We start from the raw sequence: 15787 nt of genomic DNA on the forward strand, positions 1-15787 counted from the left end.
TTTTTTTTTTTTTTTTTTTTTTTTTTTTTTTTTTTTTTTTTTTTTTTTTTTTTTTTTTTTTTTTTTTTTTTTTTTTTTTTTTTTTTTTTTTTGTCTTTTTCTGCCCTGTCTTGATCTCAGTGAAAACCTTCTCCATTCTCCTCAAGGAGCCACCAGTTCAGGTCTTGAAGTGAGGAGCAGCTGTGCACTGTGTGGGAGGCATGCCCACCTTCATCCCTTCTGCATGGCGACCAGGTCTCTGTGTTTCATTGCCAATCCTCCTTCACTTCATTGCCCTGCAGCTCCGTCTCTGTCCACCCCCTCCCACAGAGCCTCTGAACGCCTCATCTGACCAGTGGTCAGTCTGTCTGTCCTGGCCCCAGTTCTACATGTTTCTAGTCACTGTAACTTATAATGCACCTTAATAACTTTTTGTTGTGGGTAAGATCGAATCCAGACTCCAGGGTATGGGAGGCAGATGCTCCGCTCCTGAGCAGCTCTCCAGCCCTCATGGATACATCCTGGCTAGCTAGTATGCAACTCCTTCTTCTTGAAGAGCTTTTTAAAACTATTTTTTCTAAGTCCCATTAAAAATACTGAAGGTTGGAGAAATAGCTCAGTTGATACCCATTTAACAGATGTGGTAGCACATGCCTTTAATCCCAGCACTCGAGAGGCAAAAGCAGGTGAATAGCTGGGAGTTTGAGAGCAGTCTGGTCTAGGCCAGCCAGGTCTACATAGGGAACAAAAATCATCAAGACCCGGGTTTGACCCCTAGGACCTACATTTTAACAAGCCAGGCACTATGGTCCCTGGGGTTTGCAGGTCCCAGGGGTGTGAATCAGTGAGCCCCACAACTCAGTCTCAAACGCATGAGGCAGGCAGCACCTGAGGCATGCATGGCACCTGAACTTAACCTGTGGTCTCTTACACCTCCATACCCTACACCCCCACACCCCAGAAACGCTAAAAAACACATAGAGAAGTACCTTAGAGTGTTCCAGAAGCTGTCGACAGCCCTCTCTTCTGTGTGTTACTGAATACCATCTTCCATTGTAGAATTTCATAGAAACAGATAATGAGGGCAACGGTATTCTCCGGCGAAGGGACATCAAGAATGCACTGTATGGCTTTGACATCCCCCTCACCCCACGGGAATTTGAGAAGCTTTGGCAAAAGTAAGTGTCTCTCATCTGCAGTGGGGCTGTTGTGTGTCTGCCCAGTTCATTACCCGTCTCGGGAAGCGCCCATGCCCGCCTCTCACTAGGGTCTCAGGGGAAGCGTCCATGCCTGTCTTTCACCAGGGGCTCAGGGGAAGGGTTCATGCCTATTTCTCACCAGTGTCTCAGGGAAGCGTCCATGCACAGCCCTTACCTGTGTCTTGTGTTCTCCTTCCTGGTGGACAGTAACCGTGACTATGGGTGGACACACTGGTCCTCAGGTCTCTAAAGAACTGGGTATTCCCCAGCAGCAGTACTGAATGGAGAGGTTTGAAGAGTCATAGTTCAAGCTCCTGGTTTTTCTGCAGCAGGGAAAGAAATCACCCTCAGGGAATTCCTTCAGCAGAGATGGCAAAGGTGAAGACAGTCTGCCTATGTCTAGAGCTGGCAATCTATGCTGACAAGTTTATTGAGAACATAAGCAAACCTCAACAGCTTGGAGCAGTTTTTCGGGGGGGGGGCGCTCTTAAACTGGGATAGGATCTGATGCAAAGGCCATTTTTCAAATGCATTTTAGACTTAGCTGATTTGAACCAGGCTCCTGTGTTGATGCCTAGGTTTCCAGTATGCTAACAGAGCACTGTGCTCCAAACTAACAGTACAGCAAGCTGTAAGCTAACAGTGCAGTGAGCTATGAGCTAACAGTGCAGTGAGCTGCGAGCTGTGGTTCCATCTTTGAATGACTTTTTCTTTAGTACATGCTGGTCAGCCCCCGGGTCCTCAGGTTGTGTGCACCAGCATCATACGCCCACTTGAGGTCATGTTCACTGAATGGTATATTCTGTTTCCAGCTTTTCACCTGTCCATGGTGGAAGACTTAAATACAAGCTGAGTCTAGATGTGGGCGATCTGTTTCTGCCTAACTGGCAAGTGCAGCATGGAGTTACTGCATGGGAGGCTGGGACTTCATGTGTTTAAGGGGCAAGGGCAAAGGTAGAGAGCTCATGGTGGTATCTGCCACCTGAGGTATATGACAAGAATGGGTCATTCAAGTGCAGGAGCATCCAGGAGTGTGTGCCTTAAGTATCCAGTGGGAAAAGAAACTTGGGCTTCATTCAAGGAATGAAGACAAAGATATCAAAAGTTCTGAAAGCCTAAAAGGGACCGTGATATTCACTGGGGACCAGGAGCCAGTGGAAAAGCCAAGGAAGGAGGGCTGCACAGAGATTCCCCCAAAACCACCCCAGTTTCAGGGTTCAGAGGAAATCAGGGCTTCTTTTACAGATCATAAAACTGCTCCACCCCAAGAGCCATATCTGGGTGATGCAGTAGAGAAGCTGCTAGAGTCCCAGTTGGCACTGAACAGGAGACACCGCCACTGTCCCAGCAGGACTCTGACCTCATCTGCCATCTGTTGGTCTGGATCTCTTTGGAACGGTGTGTGGGGCACAGAGGTCCTGCAGAAGGAGGAGCAAGGAATGGCAGGTCACTTTTCAGGACAACGGCTGCTGGAAGCCAGACCAGCCAGAAGATAGACAGTAGGACTTCCAGAGAGGAGGTGTTGTGGCCGTGCATGGCAGCTTAACTCCATGAAGGCCAGGTCACAGTGGACCTTGTCCTGAAGACCAGGAAAACAGTCTGGACAGACCCACATTCTAGAAACCTCCCTGGGCTACACGCAGGAAGGGAGTTTCAGAAGACCAACCTGGAGCTCAGAAGCCAACGGGGCTCTTGGATCTAAGCAGGAGGAGGCTGCCAGCTCTCCAAGAGGAGAAAGGGAAAGGAGCTAAGGGTTGAGGATTCAGGTGGTCGTGCCAGCCTTCGAGAGCCTGGAAGGGAGACTGTGCAAAGGCAGAAGCTCCAGGGATACAATGCACAGAGCAGCTCACATCGGGAAACAGTGTAGGGCACTGTGCAGTGCGTGTGGAGAACACAAGGCATCTGCAGGCAGAACAGTTAACCAGATGGAAATTCGGACCAGAAAGGTTGTTCAGGTGAGATCAAGGAGAGCAGACAGCAGGCACACGGACTGGATGTCCCCTCTTCATCCCACCCCCCAGAGTCTCTCAGAGCTGGGGATGAAGACAAGCAGCGCTCCACTTTTGCAGCAGGAGGCGCTGTGGGCAGTGAGGCCACCCCCTCGGCTGTGCTCAGGACCTCAACAGCCTCCTCCGGCTATCCTAACACCAGATTGTACCCGGAAACAGCAGTGAGACAGGTGAACCCCAGGGTTGACTGATAGGGTAAGGGATGCAGTGTACCCCACTGCTCTGGATAAACAGGGTCCAGGAAGTCTGGAGCAGCTCGCACCTACATGATGCCTTCCTGTTCAGGCAATCTGGATGTGTCCAAACGATACCAGAATAGGGAGACTGCCAGAGCGAAGAGGAAAGTGGTGTGTGGGTCTTCTGAAAACCTGATTATTAGAGAACACAACACAACAGATCTAGGCAGAAAAGGCTTTCAGCATCCATTATTCACTCAACACTTTCTTGAGCCTTTGAAGTGCACTTCCTGGAGCTGTGGATTAGCCTGGAAGGGCCCGGTTTATGCTGTGGAGATAAATTAATAAACTGACCCCATATCTCAGCAGCTCAGGCTCCTCCATATTCCCCTTGTCACCCAAACTCCACAGTGTGCCTAATGTTTCTTGAGGACATCTCTCTCCCAGGGAGTGAGGAAGACTCAGCCAGCTTTTAGGGGCAGCTTCAGCATCTCTGTGAGTGCTCACCCTACGGAGTGGGGGCTGTAGAGCTGGAGGGCCACACATGGTCTCTTCTCGTTGCCAGAGAAGGCTCTAGAGGTTGACGAAACAAGGGAATGCTGCCCACCGAACCAGCTCTGGAGCTGTAATCCTGCGCTCCCAAGAGCAGCCAGCAGTTCTAGACTTCAGACCCCTCACCAGACATGTGCTCTCCTTCAGTCACACAGTCCCCCCAGAGACTGTCTGGCTCCTGAGGTTCCCAGCTAAATGGCAGCTCTGCCTCCAGTGTCCATGTAGCAGCTCTAGGACAGGATACCTCAGCCGAGTCTAAGTCAGCAGCCGCTGAACCCAAGATGTTGGGGCTGGGGGAAGCGTGATCCATGAGCAGAGTGTCTAGAAGGAGCTGAGGATATAGCACTTAATATGGAAAAATCCTAAGACCACAGCCTGTCCAGGGCACTCGGGGTGGGGCGGGGCCTTCTGAGGCATCCAAGGCCTCATTCCATCAGGTGGGGCTCAAATTATTTGAATCTATAAAGCAACTTCTTGGAAACTATGAAGAAATCCTGTTATGGATATGCTATTATGATAGAAGAGAGGGTACAGTAGGTGCTGCCAAGTCAGGAGTTCTGTGGAGACCAGCAGATATGGAGACCAGCAGATATGGAGACCAGCAGATATGGAGACCAGCAGGTATAGAAGAATAGCAGGTGTGGAGACCAGCAGTTGTGCAGATCAGCAGGCGTGGAGACCACCAGGCATGTAGACCAGCAGATGTGGAGGCGTGGAGACCAGCAGGTGTGGACACCAACAGGTGTGGACACCAGCCAGGAGGCCCCACCTGGAAGATGGGAGGCACTTAATGTTGGTTTATGCTCAGTTCTGTCAGGGTCCTATGTTGGAACTCAGTTATAAAATAGTGCTTTACAGTGTGGAGATGTATGTCAGTATTCAGATCTAACCAAGAACTCTGAAAAAGAAGCCATGCTGTAGGCCATCACTCCTGTTTTCCATTAATAAGAAATGAGGTTGCTCTTGTCGTCATTGAAGGCAGAGAGAAGCCTGGATGCCCTGCGCAGATGTCAACTCGGTGATGTTTGGACACTGTGCCTCAAGATGAAGTGCCTCAAGGCTGAGCTTAGAAAGCAGATTGGCTGGGCAGAAACATGTTACTCATGAGGCTCAACATAGGACCTTGCCACAGGCTGGAGCAGTGAAGGACTCCAGCAGGCACAGAAGGAGCCTTGCCCCATGGCTCCATGCAAGGCTAGAGTGCTACACCTGGGAGAGCAGAGGAAGTGACCCGGCGCTGGACGGGTGTACATCAGAGGCCACCTCATCTACTGCAGTTCTGTGAGGACTTGCTAACTGTGCCCGGTGGACACCAGCATAGGAAGTCGGCCACTTTTCATCTGAAGAGCAGCTGTGTGAGCCGTCAAACCACTCTCTGAGATGGTGCCATAGAGAATCCCCCCATTCTAGCTGCACAAGGTTCCTGGTTCCCCTCCACATGATCTGGGTCATCTGCGGGACATGTCCCATAGCCTTGACCATGCCCTTTACCTCCAGGCCATGGTACTCAACAGTCCTGAAACACAGGCAAGAATCCAGTGTCCACATAGCACAAAGGACCAACTCCCAGCGAATCTGAGCGATGGATGCTCATGTCTTTAGGTCCCACATATGACTGATCACAACGCACACCAAATGGGCAGAGTCACCTGCCTGTATCATGAGTTCAGGACCACTGTTATGGTAAATGCCAGCTTTTATGGGGCCTCCGCTCAGGACACGTTTTCCTTGGCACATCTGTTGCGCAGCCATTTTAAAATTCAACCTTTATAGGCAGTTGGTTTTTTTTTTAAATTTTAAACAGAGGATTGCATAATGAAGGGTGAGGTTATGTAAGCAGAATTAGCTCTATGATTATCCACATTCGTAGCAATATTTTTTTTGCAGCGGTGCAATCTGCTCTTCCATGTCTCCGTGGTGAGAAGAGCCTGTTTGTGATCTCCATTAATAATGTAATGACGAAGTGCCTTTTCATTCAGCCCAAGTGTCACAGCAGAGAACAGGCTATGGGGGAAATCTGTGCCTTAGAATACACTGCCTGTGTCTGGGGCACACAGACGGACACACACGCACACACACACACACACACACACGCATACGCATGCACACACACACACACACACACACACACGAGGATCGTGTGGCTATAGCAAGCCTGCCTCTGGCCTGCAAGCTGGGAGCAATGGATAAAATAACAGTGGTGCCTCAGGAAGCTTGCATGCACTAGGAGACATGACCTGGCCCCAGCAGCTGGTAGAGCCCATACTTGGCTTGCAGCCAGCAACAGCTACTACAGACCCTGCCTGGATGTCCCCATAAGCATTAATTGTCCCTCTCTAGCCCCTAAGAATCCAAGGGAGGTCAGAATCATGAGACTTTAGACCTGGGAGGAGGAAAAGGATTTTCCTAGTATGGACCGTGAGAAGGAGGGTTATGGACGGTCCTCTTTCAGCAGCTCTCCTGTGGGAATAGGGGACCTGGGAATACTGTTGGGGAGTGTCTTACTTGAGTCACATGGTACATCACTCTGGTGTCAGGCTAGGTGCAGCCCTGAGGCTAGACAGGTGCTCTGTGCTTTGCTTCATTTAAGCATTTTTTAGACTTATTTATCTTATGTATTAGTGTTTTACCTGCATATATGCATATGTGTATATGTGTGCGTGCCCCACACATGTGCCTGGTGTCCTCGGAGACCAGAAGAGGGCATTAGATCCCCTAGAACTAGAGTTATGGGTAGTTCTGAGTCACCATGTGGATAGTGAGAATCAAACCCAAGCCCTCTGGAAGTGCAGCCAGCGTTCTTAATCACTGAGCTACCTCTCCAGCCCCATGTGTATTGTTTTGAAAACAAAACTCACAGGAAGTACAGACCGGCTGTACTTTCCCGAGTTAGAGTATGAAGGTTGTGCTAATCACACACACCTGGGACAGGCTTGTGGGCTATTCATAAGTGGTAACAAGCCCACATGCAGCTGTCCGGAGTCTACCATGAAGGGCTGCCATGGCTCCTGAGAGTTGGTAGGGCCTTGCTAGGGGTACCGCGGTACCCTGAACTGCCTCAGCTGAGGGAGTAAAGTCACCAGAGGGTGACTTCCTTCCTCTCCCATGTCAGACAGGGCTGAAGGGAACTGCAGGTCCACAGAGCACAGGGGAACCAGAGGCTAAGAGGCAAGGCTGCATCTCTGATAGGCATCCAGGCAGGCACGCTAGCTCAGCGGCAGGGTGACAACCTTTTGACCTGTGGCATCCTTGCGTACTGGAGCACCAGCGCTTATACCTGCCACAGCTGCCAGCTCTCTTCCGTCCACTGCTCTGCCTGTGAGGAGAAGTGTGAGCTCTTAGAAGAAAAAATAACTCACCTCCTTGGCAGGGCACAGTGTGGCCATACTGGGGTGTCTCTTTGGGTACCACACAGAGTTGTCCCTCAGGGGACTGGGCTTGCATGCATTAAATGGGAGATCCTGACTCCTGGAGCTCCTAAGTTAATCTCGGAAGCCCACTTCTATAGATTTCATTTTTCCATTGGTGAGCTGTGGGCCGAAATCCTTCTGTTAAAAACAAATGCCTCAAAAAGAAAAAAAGGAAGAAGAAAGAAAATGGTCAATTTGCCTTAAAATTTTTATTGAAGTAATTCTATTCTATGTGAATAGCATCAGGAGATAAAACCTCCATTATTCCTTTTTTAATGAATTATAATTCAGAAAAATCTTGATAACAGAAAATGACTTAAAAGGCACAATGCACAGTTCTTATCTTGTTTTCCTTCTAGGCTCTCTCGCTGGGTATGTGTAATTGGTGTCTCTTCAAAGTGGGAACGGGGGCTTTTAACATCTTGAATCGAGTGGGACTCATTTATCGAGGCTTCAGGATAGAATATGCTTCCCGAAAGAGTTTCTTCTAACCCTTGGCACAGTCCCTTTACACGGAGGGTGCTGAAACAAAAATGTGTGCAGAGGGGGGTTTCAGCTGTCTGGATTTGCCACCGTGTTTCCACAGACACGGCCGCCGTGTGATCCGAGTCCATTCTCTTAGGGCAGGTCACTCTGATGATCCAGCCAGTGTACGTGTGGGTCACTCAGGGCTCCTGTTAGGTATAGGTACAGAGAGGGTCAGAGGCACAGACTGAGACTAGATTTGTGATGAGTCTGTTGGGCTTGTTTGTAGCTAGCAAGAAAGAAAACTTCCCCCAAATTGCTGATGTGGTCCTGGCCCCTGAACACCAGCCCACCCTCCATGCCACTGATGACAACATGGTTTTTGTTTTTGACAGATATGACACGGAGGGAAGGGGCTACATCACATACCAAGAGTTCCTGGAGCGACTAGGCATCCGGTACTTGCCAAAGGTCCACCGGCCCTACAAGGAAGACTATTTCAACTTCCTGGGTCACTTCACAAAGCCCAAGCAGATCCAGGAGGAAATCCAGGAGCTGCAGCAGATGACCGAAAGGTGGGTGTGTCAGTACTGGGGGCTGCTTCTGGATTCTGTCCTCTTCACCCAGACAGTGGAGGCTGCTCTGGCAGGACTCCTGTAAGGCTATAACATCGTGCCCCACTGTAGAGCCTAGAAATCAGCTTTGCCAAAGAGCCACAGAACAGGAAGCTTCCACACGTCTTTTCCTCACATGCTCTTTCCTATGTTATTAGCCCCTCCTTGAATATTGGCACTTCCTGGTTGTGCACTGCATGGGGCCTGCACCCTGCTGTGGCCCATCTGGAATGCAGGCCCCATACGATGTCTGTGATACCCCACAGGTATCATGTAAACACCTTTAAATGAACGGATGGATGAATGAATGGCTGTGGTTTAACTCACCACTTCTGCTTAGAGGGTTTATCCCCAGGACAACCCAGAGTTGCTCCACCATTGCACAGGATGACATACAGTATACCTTTGACGTCAACAAAGGAAGCACCTTCCCATCTTGAGTCAGCATGCTGGCCTTGGGGAGTATGACCTGGTGTCTGCCTATTGAAGCGATTGCTGGAAACGCTGGAATGCACGTGACAATGGTCCACAGGCCATGAGGGTTTGAAATGAACAGACCGGGATATCTGTACCTGAGCAAGGCCAGGGAGACACAGGGTGAAGGTGAGCCATTGGATGTGTAACTCGGCTGTGGCTCTTCTTGATTTTACCTGTGTGTGTGACTGTCCCTTGCTTGTCCTATCAAATGGTGGGACTCAGCTCCCATCTCCACCCCACACACTACAGCACCCAAGTGGAAAAGGGGCTGCTGAAGAACCCCCAAAGGAAGCACGGAAGCCACAGACACAGGGCAGAGTAGGAATGAGATAGGTTTAAGAGGCAAGCAGGTGGAATTTACCCCTGGATTGTGTCGAAGTTACCGCACCACAGAAACTGCAGGCCGAGAATTGAGTTTGTGAAATTCAGTGTAAAATACACGCAAGGTTGGTATAAATCAAATATGCCACAAACTGATGAAAAGTGGAATTTATCTTCAGCAGACAGGGCTGGCCTCATTACCCACGAGGGTCCTCACTCCCGTGTCTCCCCCCATGTGTGAGTAATGAGGCTCCTTGGCCCTCTGAAGGCATGCGCTTTCTCTCCTCTCTGCTGGTGGCGGTGCAGGGATGAGCTGAAGATAAGCGTGACACTACATTCTCATCCCCAGGACCAGATCACTCATGCACTCTTGCTTGACCTCCTGCCTCCGCGGCACTGTCTTACCAGAGAAGACAAACAACTGATCAGCTCCATTTCCTTAAAAAAAAAAAAATCATCTTGGCCCAGGCATGGAGCTGCCTGCTGGCAAACCCAGTGCTGAGGAGCTGGAGAAAAGTGGGCCCTTGGGGCTTACTGGTCAGCTGGTTCTCAACCTGGGGAGTTGCAGGTCAGGAAGGGACCCTGGCTCAAAACAAAGTGATGGCTTCTAAAAAGCAACACTCAGCACCACCACTGCTGGCTCCGTGCACACCAGCAGCACACGCATAGATCCTGGCTTGAAGGAATCACTAAATGATGACCGCCCATCAGGGCGACTGGCTTTCTGAACGCCGATCGGATCAGTAGATGAACTGAAGGGATGGAGAAATAGGTTTTTTGTCTCAATTGCAAGGATTTAATTTTGCTAGCCGTGCCCTAGTGCACGTTGAAGGTGAAACAGAGGCTTCTGTGGTCCTGTATCCATTCTCCAGGCCTTTATTCTGCTCTTAAGAATGAAAGTCAGAAAAGCCACAGTGACCAGCCACTGGCACAGTCCCTTTCTAGAAGGCACACGGAGAGGGGGCAGCTAAACCCAGCAGAGAAGGAAGGGAACAGGACTCAACTACAAGGTCACAGCAGGGTCATTGTCAGCCTCCCTGGCCAGAGCCAGAGGAGGACAAGACCCCGGAACAGTCACGCTGCTCAGTGTGGGCCAACAGTAGCTCTGCTTGGCGGCGTTCTTCCATCTCTGCTCCAAGCCCTCATTTACTCTGTGCACATGTTTACTCTGAAAGGGAAATAATTGCTGCTCACAAGACAGTCCAAGAAATGCTGAATGCCTCAATTTCTAAAAATATGTATCTCCAAAAACTGTTTTGATCCTCTCCACTTTCATCCGCTTTCATTTCAAAGAGCTAACGGGATGGCAGTGTCGTGGGACAAGCTGGGGCTCCATAGCCGTAGCATGGGGCTGGGTTCACAGGACACCGTAAGCAGCCCGAGGCAGGTGCTGTTGGTACACTCAGGACACCCAGCATGCTCACCTGGGTCAGACGTCAGCATCTCGAGCCTCTTGCAAGTCAGGAGGCCCGCAAGGGAAGGGCCTGGGCCTCCACATGGCTTCTGCCAAGTGCCATCCTCTCTGCCGACCAGCCAGTGCCTCACCGCAGCCTGACTCTCCTGCATTCTGACGGTTTTGGTTCAGCAGTTTGTTTCCAGCCTTGCTCAAGGAGCTATCCCACAAATACGAAGTGGAGATGATGGACAAGAGCCAGAACAGATTTAACGTTTAGAACAGATAACCCATTCTGTCCCCCTCAGGGACAGCCAGGAACCAAGATGCCACCTGAGCTCACCAGGTGGGTGTTTCCCTCAGTGTCTTCAGAGAAAGATGCTTGGAAGACTAAAGAAGACAGAATTTAGACAGTCTGTCACAGGCTGCGCTAGGTAGGGGAGACAGGAGAATGCATGTGCCCATGTACGTGTGTGTGCTGGCTATTTGGAGGCCAGAGGTCAACCTCAGGTGCTGTTCTCCATGATCTTTGAGACAAGGCCTCTCAGGGACCTGGAGCTTGTCTTTAGGCTGGGCTAGCAGCTGAGACCCAGAGATCTGCCTGTCTGCCTTCCCCAGAACTGGGGTTGCTCACCAGATCACCTGGGTGCTGGGGATTAAGCTCAGGCCCTCACACTTGCACAGCACAGTCCTGTCACCTTGGTGTTGGTCAGCTGGTGTCGAGTGAGACCAACTCCAGTGTTTACAACAGCAGTCCACTGTGGCTGTGGGGCTGGGGGTTCCTCACACCAGCTCTTCCTTCCTTCCTGCCAGCCCACTGTGCTGTGCGTGTGTCCTCTCCATGACCCCAGCCCTGTAACCCCCTGTGATCTTGGTGCCACTGAGGATGCCTATTTGAGGCCCAACACCCACAGCAGCACACTCACATAGTAGGTGCCTGCCATATCCTTGTGTTAAATTCTTGGTTCCCTTTGAAAAGCACCAGCTCTAACACAAACACAGGGCTGACTTTTCTCCGGGGCAGTTTTGCTAATGATAGCAGTAATAAAACAGCAGTGGCAGAGGCTGATAGCTTTTCTCAGGGACACCTTTTCATGTAAACATCGCACCAAGCCCACAAAGCACCTTCCAAATTAGCTCTTGGCTGAGCAATCAAGTTGTCACAGCAGAGTGGGCATCAAAAATGGCTTTTCTCCTGGCTTTAGGTGTCTGGGGTGGCTTCTCTTTCAGGGAGAAGCTCATGGAACATTATGAAGAGATCAGCAAGGCACTCAACATGCTAGAAAAATCCAAGACGGGCTCTGCAGCTCTCTCCAAGGTGCAGAATGCGCTGCAAGAATGTGGGTGTTCCCTGAAGGAAGAGGAGCTCATCAGCCTTCTGAAGAGGTTGCCTGCTGTCCCCCCTCCCTCCCTCCCTCCCCTTCCCCCAGTATGTCCCTTGCTGTACTGGGCTGGTGATGCTGTTCTTTTTCCTTTTCTTCTATCTACTCCACATCGTTGACCTTGTTGCTTTGCTGTTCTGTGTTTTAGCCAGAAGCACAGAGACCAGTTTGGCCAGGGCTTAGGGCCCAGTTCCTAGGAAGCAGCAGTCCTTCTGCCCCTGCCCCTGCCTCCCATCCCCACAGTCAGTAGCTCAAGGCTTTCTGCTGGTGGCCTTGGAATAGACTGTCTCCTGTCTCTTCTACCACCTCACACAAACACACAGAACTTAATGGCCCAGTTCTCTGTTGCTGGGCCTGACTCTGGGTGGTCCTCCAGCAGAATACACCTTCCCGGTGACCAGCCATCACTTTTTCTTTCTACACAGTACTGTCCTCAGGATCATATGATTATTCTTCCCTTTAGCTTAGCGTCCTGGTTCCTTGTCACCGCTGATAAATCCCCAGTTCACCCTGTGACAAATGTCCCCTGTCTAGTGTGTTCAGTCTCCTAAGGCACGCTGTTTTGTGTTCTGTGATTTCTGGAAGTGTTCTTGTCTTAGCTCATTCATGAGTTCCACTCCTTTGTTCATTTTGAAGCCCCTGACGCTGAACCCTGAAGCCACCCTGACTCGACGCCGCAAGGGTTTGGATCTTTCTCCCTTAATTTGTATCTCTTACTTTTCTCTTGGGGTTCTAGGAGAGTGCCCCGGTTCTCACTTCCAACTACTCTTTCTCCGACTGTCTCTCAGTATTCAGGGCTTGGGTTTGTCCTCTCAGTGTCATTGTCCTGCAGCAGGTATGCTGTTCTTCATTTACGTACATCCAATCTCATTTATCAGAAATTAGCAAACTGTTTTTCAAAATGTTCTTGGTGTGTGTGTGGCAGGGAGGGGGGCATGTTTTAGTGGGGAAAGGTGTTTGCTGCCAAGCCTGATCATCTCAGTTCAGTTCAGTGCTCTGGGTTATGGAAGGAAAGAGCGAATTCCCTCAAGTTGCCCTCTGACCTTTACATGCAAACTGTGGCCCATGTACATGCATGCACTTATGTGTACATGATGAATACATAAATAAAAGTTTTAAGCCTTTTAAAACCGGTTTTCTCCACCTGAGAAATCTGTCCTCAGTGTGGCTTTTGCAACAGACCTTCATGTTGGACACATCTTTCAAAAGCATGCTTATGTTACCAGGGATGCTGGGAGCGGAGTAGAAGGAAGTTCCCCTGAGAGGTGAGTCTGGCATGGTTTACACTACAGGCAAACCTGGTGCATTGTCTCCTTGAAGTTCCCAATGTCAGCACCTTTAAAGCCTTTCTTGGGGATGCTAATTTACCAACGAATAGAGCATTGTCAGGTTAGACCCAGGGCTCCCAGGTGAACTTGAATTTGAGACAAATGGTATAGCACGAATCCCAGAGCACACTCAGGATGTGTTAATGCTGAACAACATCTGTCTGTTGGAAATTCTGTTCCTGGGGACCCTGGGCCTGTGGGAGAACTATAGAATCCCTGTTAGTAGGCTGGCCTGAGCAAGGCCCCAGTATATCCAGCTCCCAGCCCCAGTTCCCTTCTGAAGGACAGTTGCCCTGGAGACAGAACTCAAATTCTTTGATCACTCAAATGCTCTGACGCCCGCTTCCATCTCCCATGTGACTTCTGGTGGAGTCTGATGTGCTTCTTGCTTTTATCCTGCATAGGAACACTTTGCCCTTCCCTCTGGCTCCTTTGGCAATCTTTCTTTCTGTCTTTGGGATCCTGTGGTTTGAGTCTGTTGGTTTGCATCTGTTGTGCCTGGGTTTGCCTCGCTCTATGTTCACCCAGCTTCCTGGACCTGTGGCTTGGTCGCTCCCATTTCTTCTGGAAGTCAGCCATTATTATGAAATGCGGGCAGAGCCACCATTGTTGCTCCTGCTTCTGCTGCAGGGCCCTGCCTGTCCTGTGAGTCTGTGTTTCCCTCTCTGCTTACTCAGCTTCTCCCTTTTTGCCTGGGGTCTTCTCCCCCACATAGCTCATGCTAGTCATGGCTATGTATGTTGTGTGATATGTGTGATACATGGAAATGAAGGGCCATGCCATCTTCAACTGCTCACATGTTCTCTCCCTCCTCCCAGAGCCTTCCCACTGAATCTATTTCCAGCTGAATAAGAATTGGTATGTTCAATGAATAAATCATGGGAAGGTGGATATAGATAATTAGTTAAGTGGTTCTGACAGAGTCTTGTTAAATCGTAGTTAGATTTGATACTTTTATAAACAGCACAAAAGGCCTGGGAGCTTCTGCGCTCCACCTCTCAATGGATGATCAACTTTTCTGTGCGTCGAAGCCTTAATAAGGATCCATCACTGAGTCGCTTGTTCCTCCTCAAAGACCCCTTGATGATAAACATCTTGACTATTGGTAATTACATGTAGATTATTCTTTCCTGGATCCAAAATAGACTTTTCCAAACCCTCACAAGGAGGTCCGCATATGCATTTGCTTTATTGCTGCATTTTAATACTTCGCTGGCAGCTCCTCCCTATACATGAAGCAGTGCTGATTGTCTGTCTCCTCGTGTCCCTGTCACGTGATCCATGCCAACGCAGGCAGGCTGAGCTGCTCTGCAGCTGCACCTTGCAAAGCTAGGCTCTTGCCTCTCCTTCAGAAGCATCCGAGTCACTGGAAACTTCTCTTCCTCTCAAGCATCTGAGCTGGTACTCAAGGGCTCCAGTAACTGAATCACAGAAGCAGCAACCTTTTTGTGTGTGTGTGCAGGTACACATGCATATGTGTGTACACCATGCATGAATGTTGTCTGCCTTTTTCTTTTCTTTTTTTTTTTTTGAGACAGGAAACCAACCTATACCTCACCAAGTAGGCTATGGTAGCAAACCCCGGGCATCCACATGTCTCCTCCACCTCTGCATCTAGCCTTTAAAACAAACGAAAGAATATGAGGACAGGATCCAGTTCAGGTCGGTGATCTGATTTAGCAGCCCTTTCCCATCCGAGCTATGTCCCCAGCTCAGGAGCTGGGGCAATGAAGGCATGAAATTTTATTCTGAGTCACACTGGGTGTATGTAGGAAACTCTCCAAGCTTACTCAAGTTATTCTTTTGCAATTTGAAGGGAATTGTTTCCCAGTTCAAGTTGAGGACACAAAGGGGCCCTCACTACTCCATGGATGCCCTTGTGGGGACATATACTGAGATGGAGTTTTTATTGAGGAAATATTAAACTAGATAGGTTTCGCACAATACCCTTGGAGATCTTTGGGCTTGACAACCTCATTTCAGTGAGACTTAGAAAAGAATTTAGTGTGCTTGCCTCAGTTCCCCCGTCCTTGTACTCTCTCTGACACACACACTCCTCCTCTGAGTTCCCCTGCCACACCTCTGTGCACACCACCATGACAGGAAGCTCCTCTCCAGCCCTTAGCTCAGATGGCTGGTGCCCAGTTAGGTCTGCTGTCCTCCCAGTCCTTCGGCAACGGCCCCTTGCTGCTTCCTGCTCCTTGAAACTCTGAGCCCCAGTGCCCAGCTGTCAGTCAAGTCTTGGGCCTTCAGGATAGGGCAGCCCAGCCCGTGGCCTCACCACTGGGCAGCCCTCAGTCTTGCCTCTTGTAGCTCTCACCTTGTTCCTCTCTGTGGTGACACTCACGTGTGCACATCAGAAACCAGCACAAGTGGGCCTGTGCCAGCAGGGTGGGCACCCTCCTCTTCAAGCCATTCTCTTCCCCCACACTGCCCCTGTATTCTGCAACTGTTTGTTGAATGAATAAGCAACTTTTCTTTT

The 15787-nt window shown here is 49.9% G+C and overlaps 1 protein-coding gene across 4 annotated transcripts in view; it reads left to right on the forward strand.

Annotated features, from left to right (window-relative positions):
- The window catches only part of Efcab6 (EF-hand calcium binding domain 6), a 187472-nt gene that overhangs the window by 142638 nt on the left and 29047 nt on the right, over positions 1 to 15787 (forward strand). For all 4 annotated transcript variants that reach the window (XM_050130560.1, XM_050130566.1, XM_050130573.1 and 1 more), the window contains 3 exons: positions 1039 to 1157; positions 8186 to 8365; positions 11826 to 11981. In XM_050130560.1, the coding sequence (XP_049986517.1) occupies positions 1039 to 1157; positions 8186 to 8365; positions 11826 to 11981 (455 nt within the window). The remainder of the gene's footprint in view (positions 1 to 1038; positions 1158 to 8185; positions 8366 to 11825; positions 11982 to 15787) is intronic.

This window comes from Alexandromys fortis, unplaced genomic scaffold (assembly GCF_014885135.2).
Source record: "Alexandromys fortis isolate MF-2015 unplaced genomic scaffold, M_Fortis_MF-2015_v1.1 scaffold_28, whole genome shotgun sequence".
NCBI classification, from domain to species: domain Eukaryota; kingdom Metazoa; phylum Chordata; class Mammalia; order Rodentia; family Cricetidae; genus Alexandromys; species Alexandromys fortis.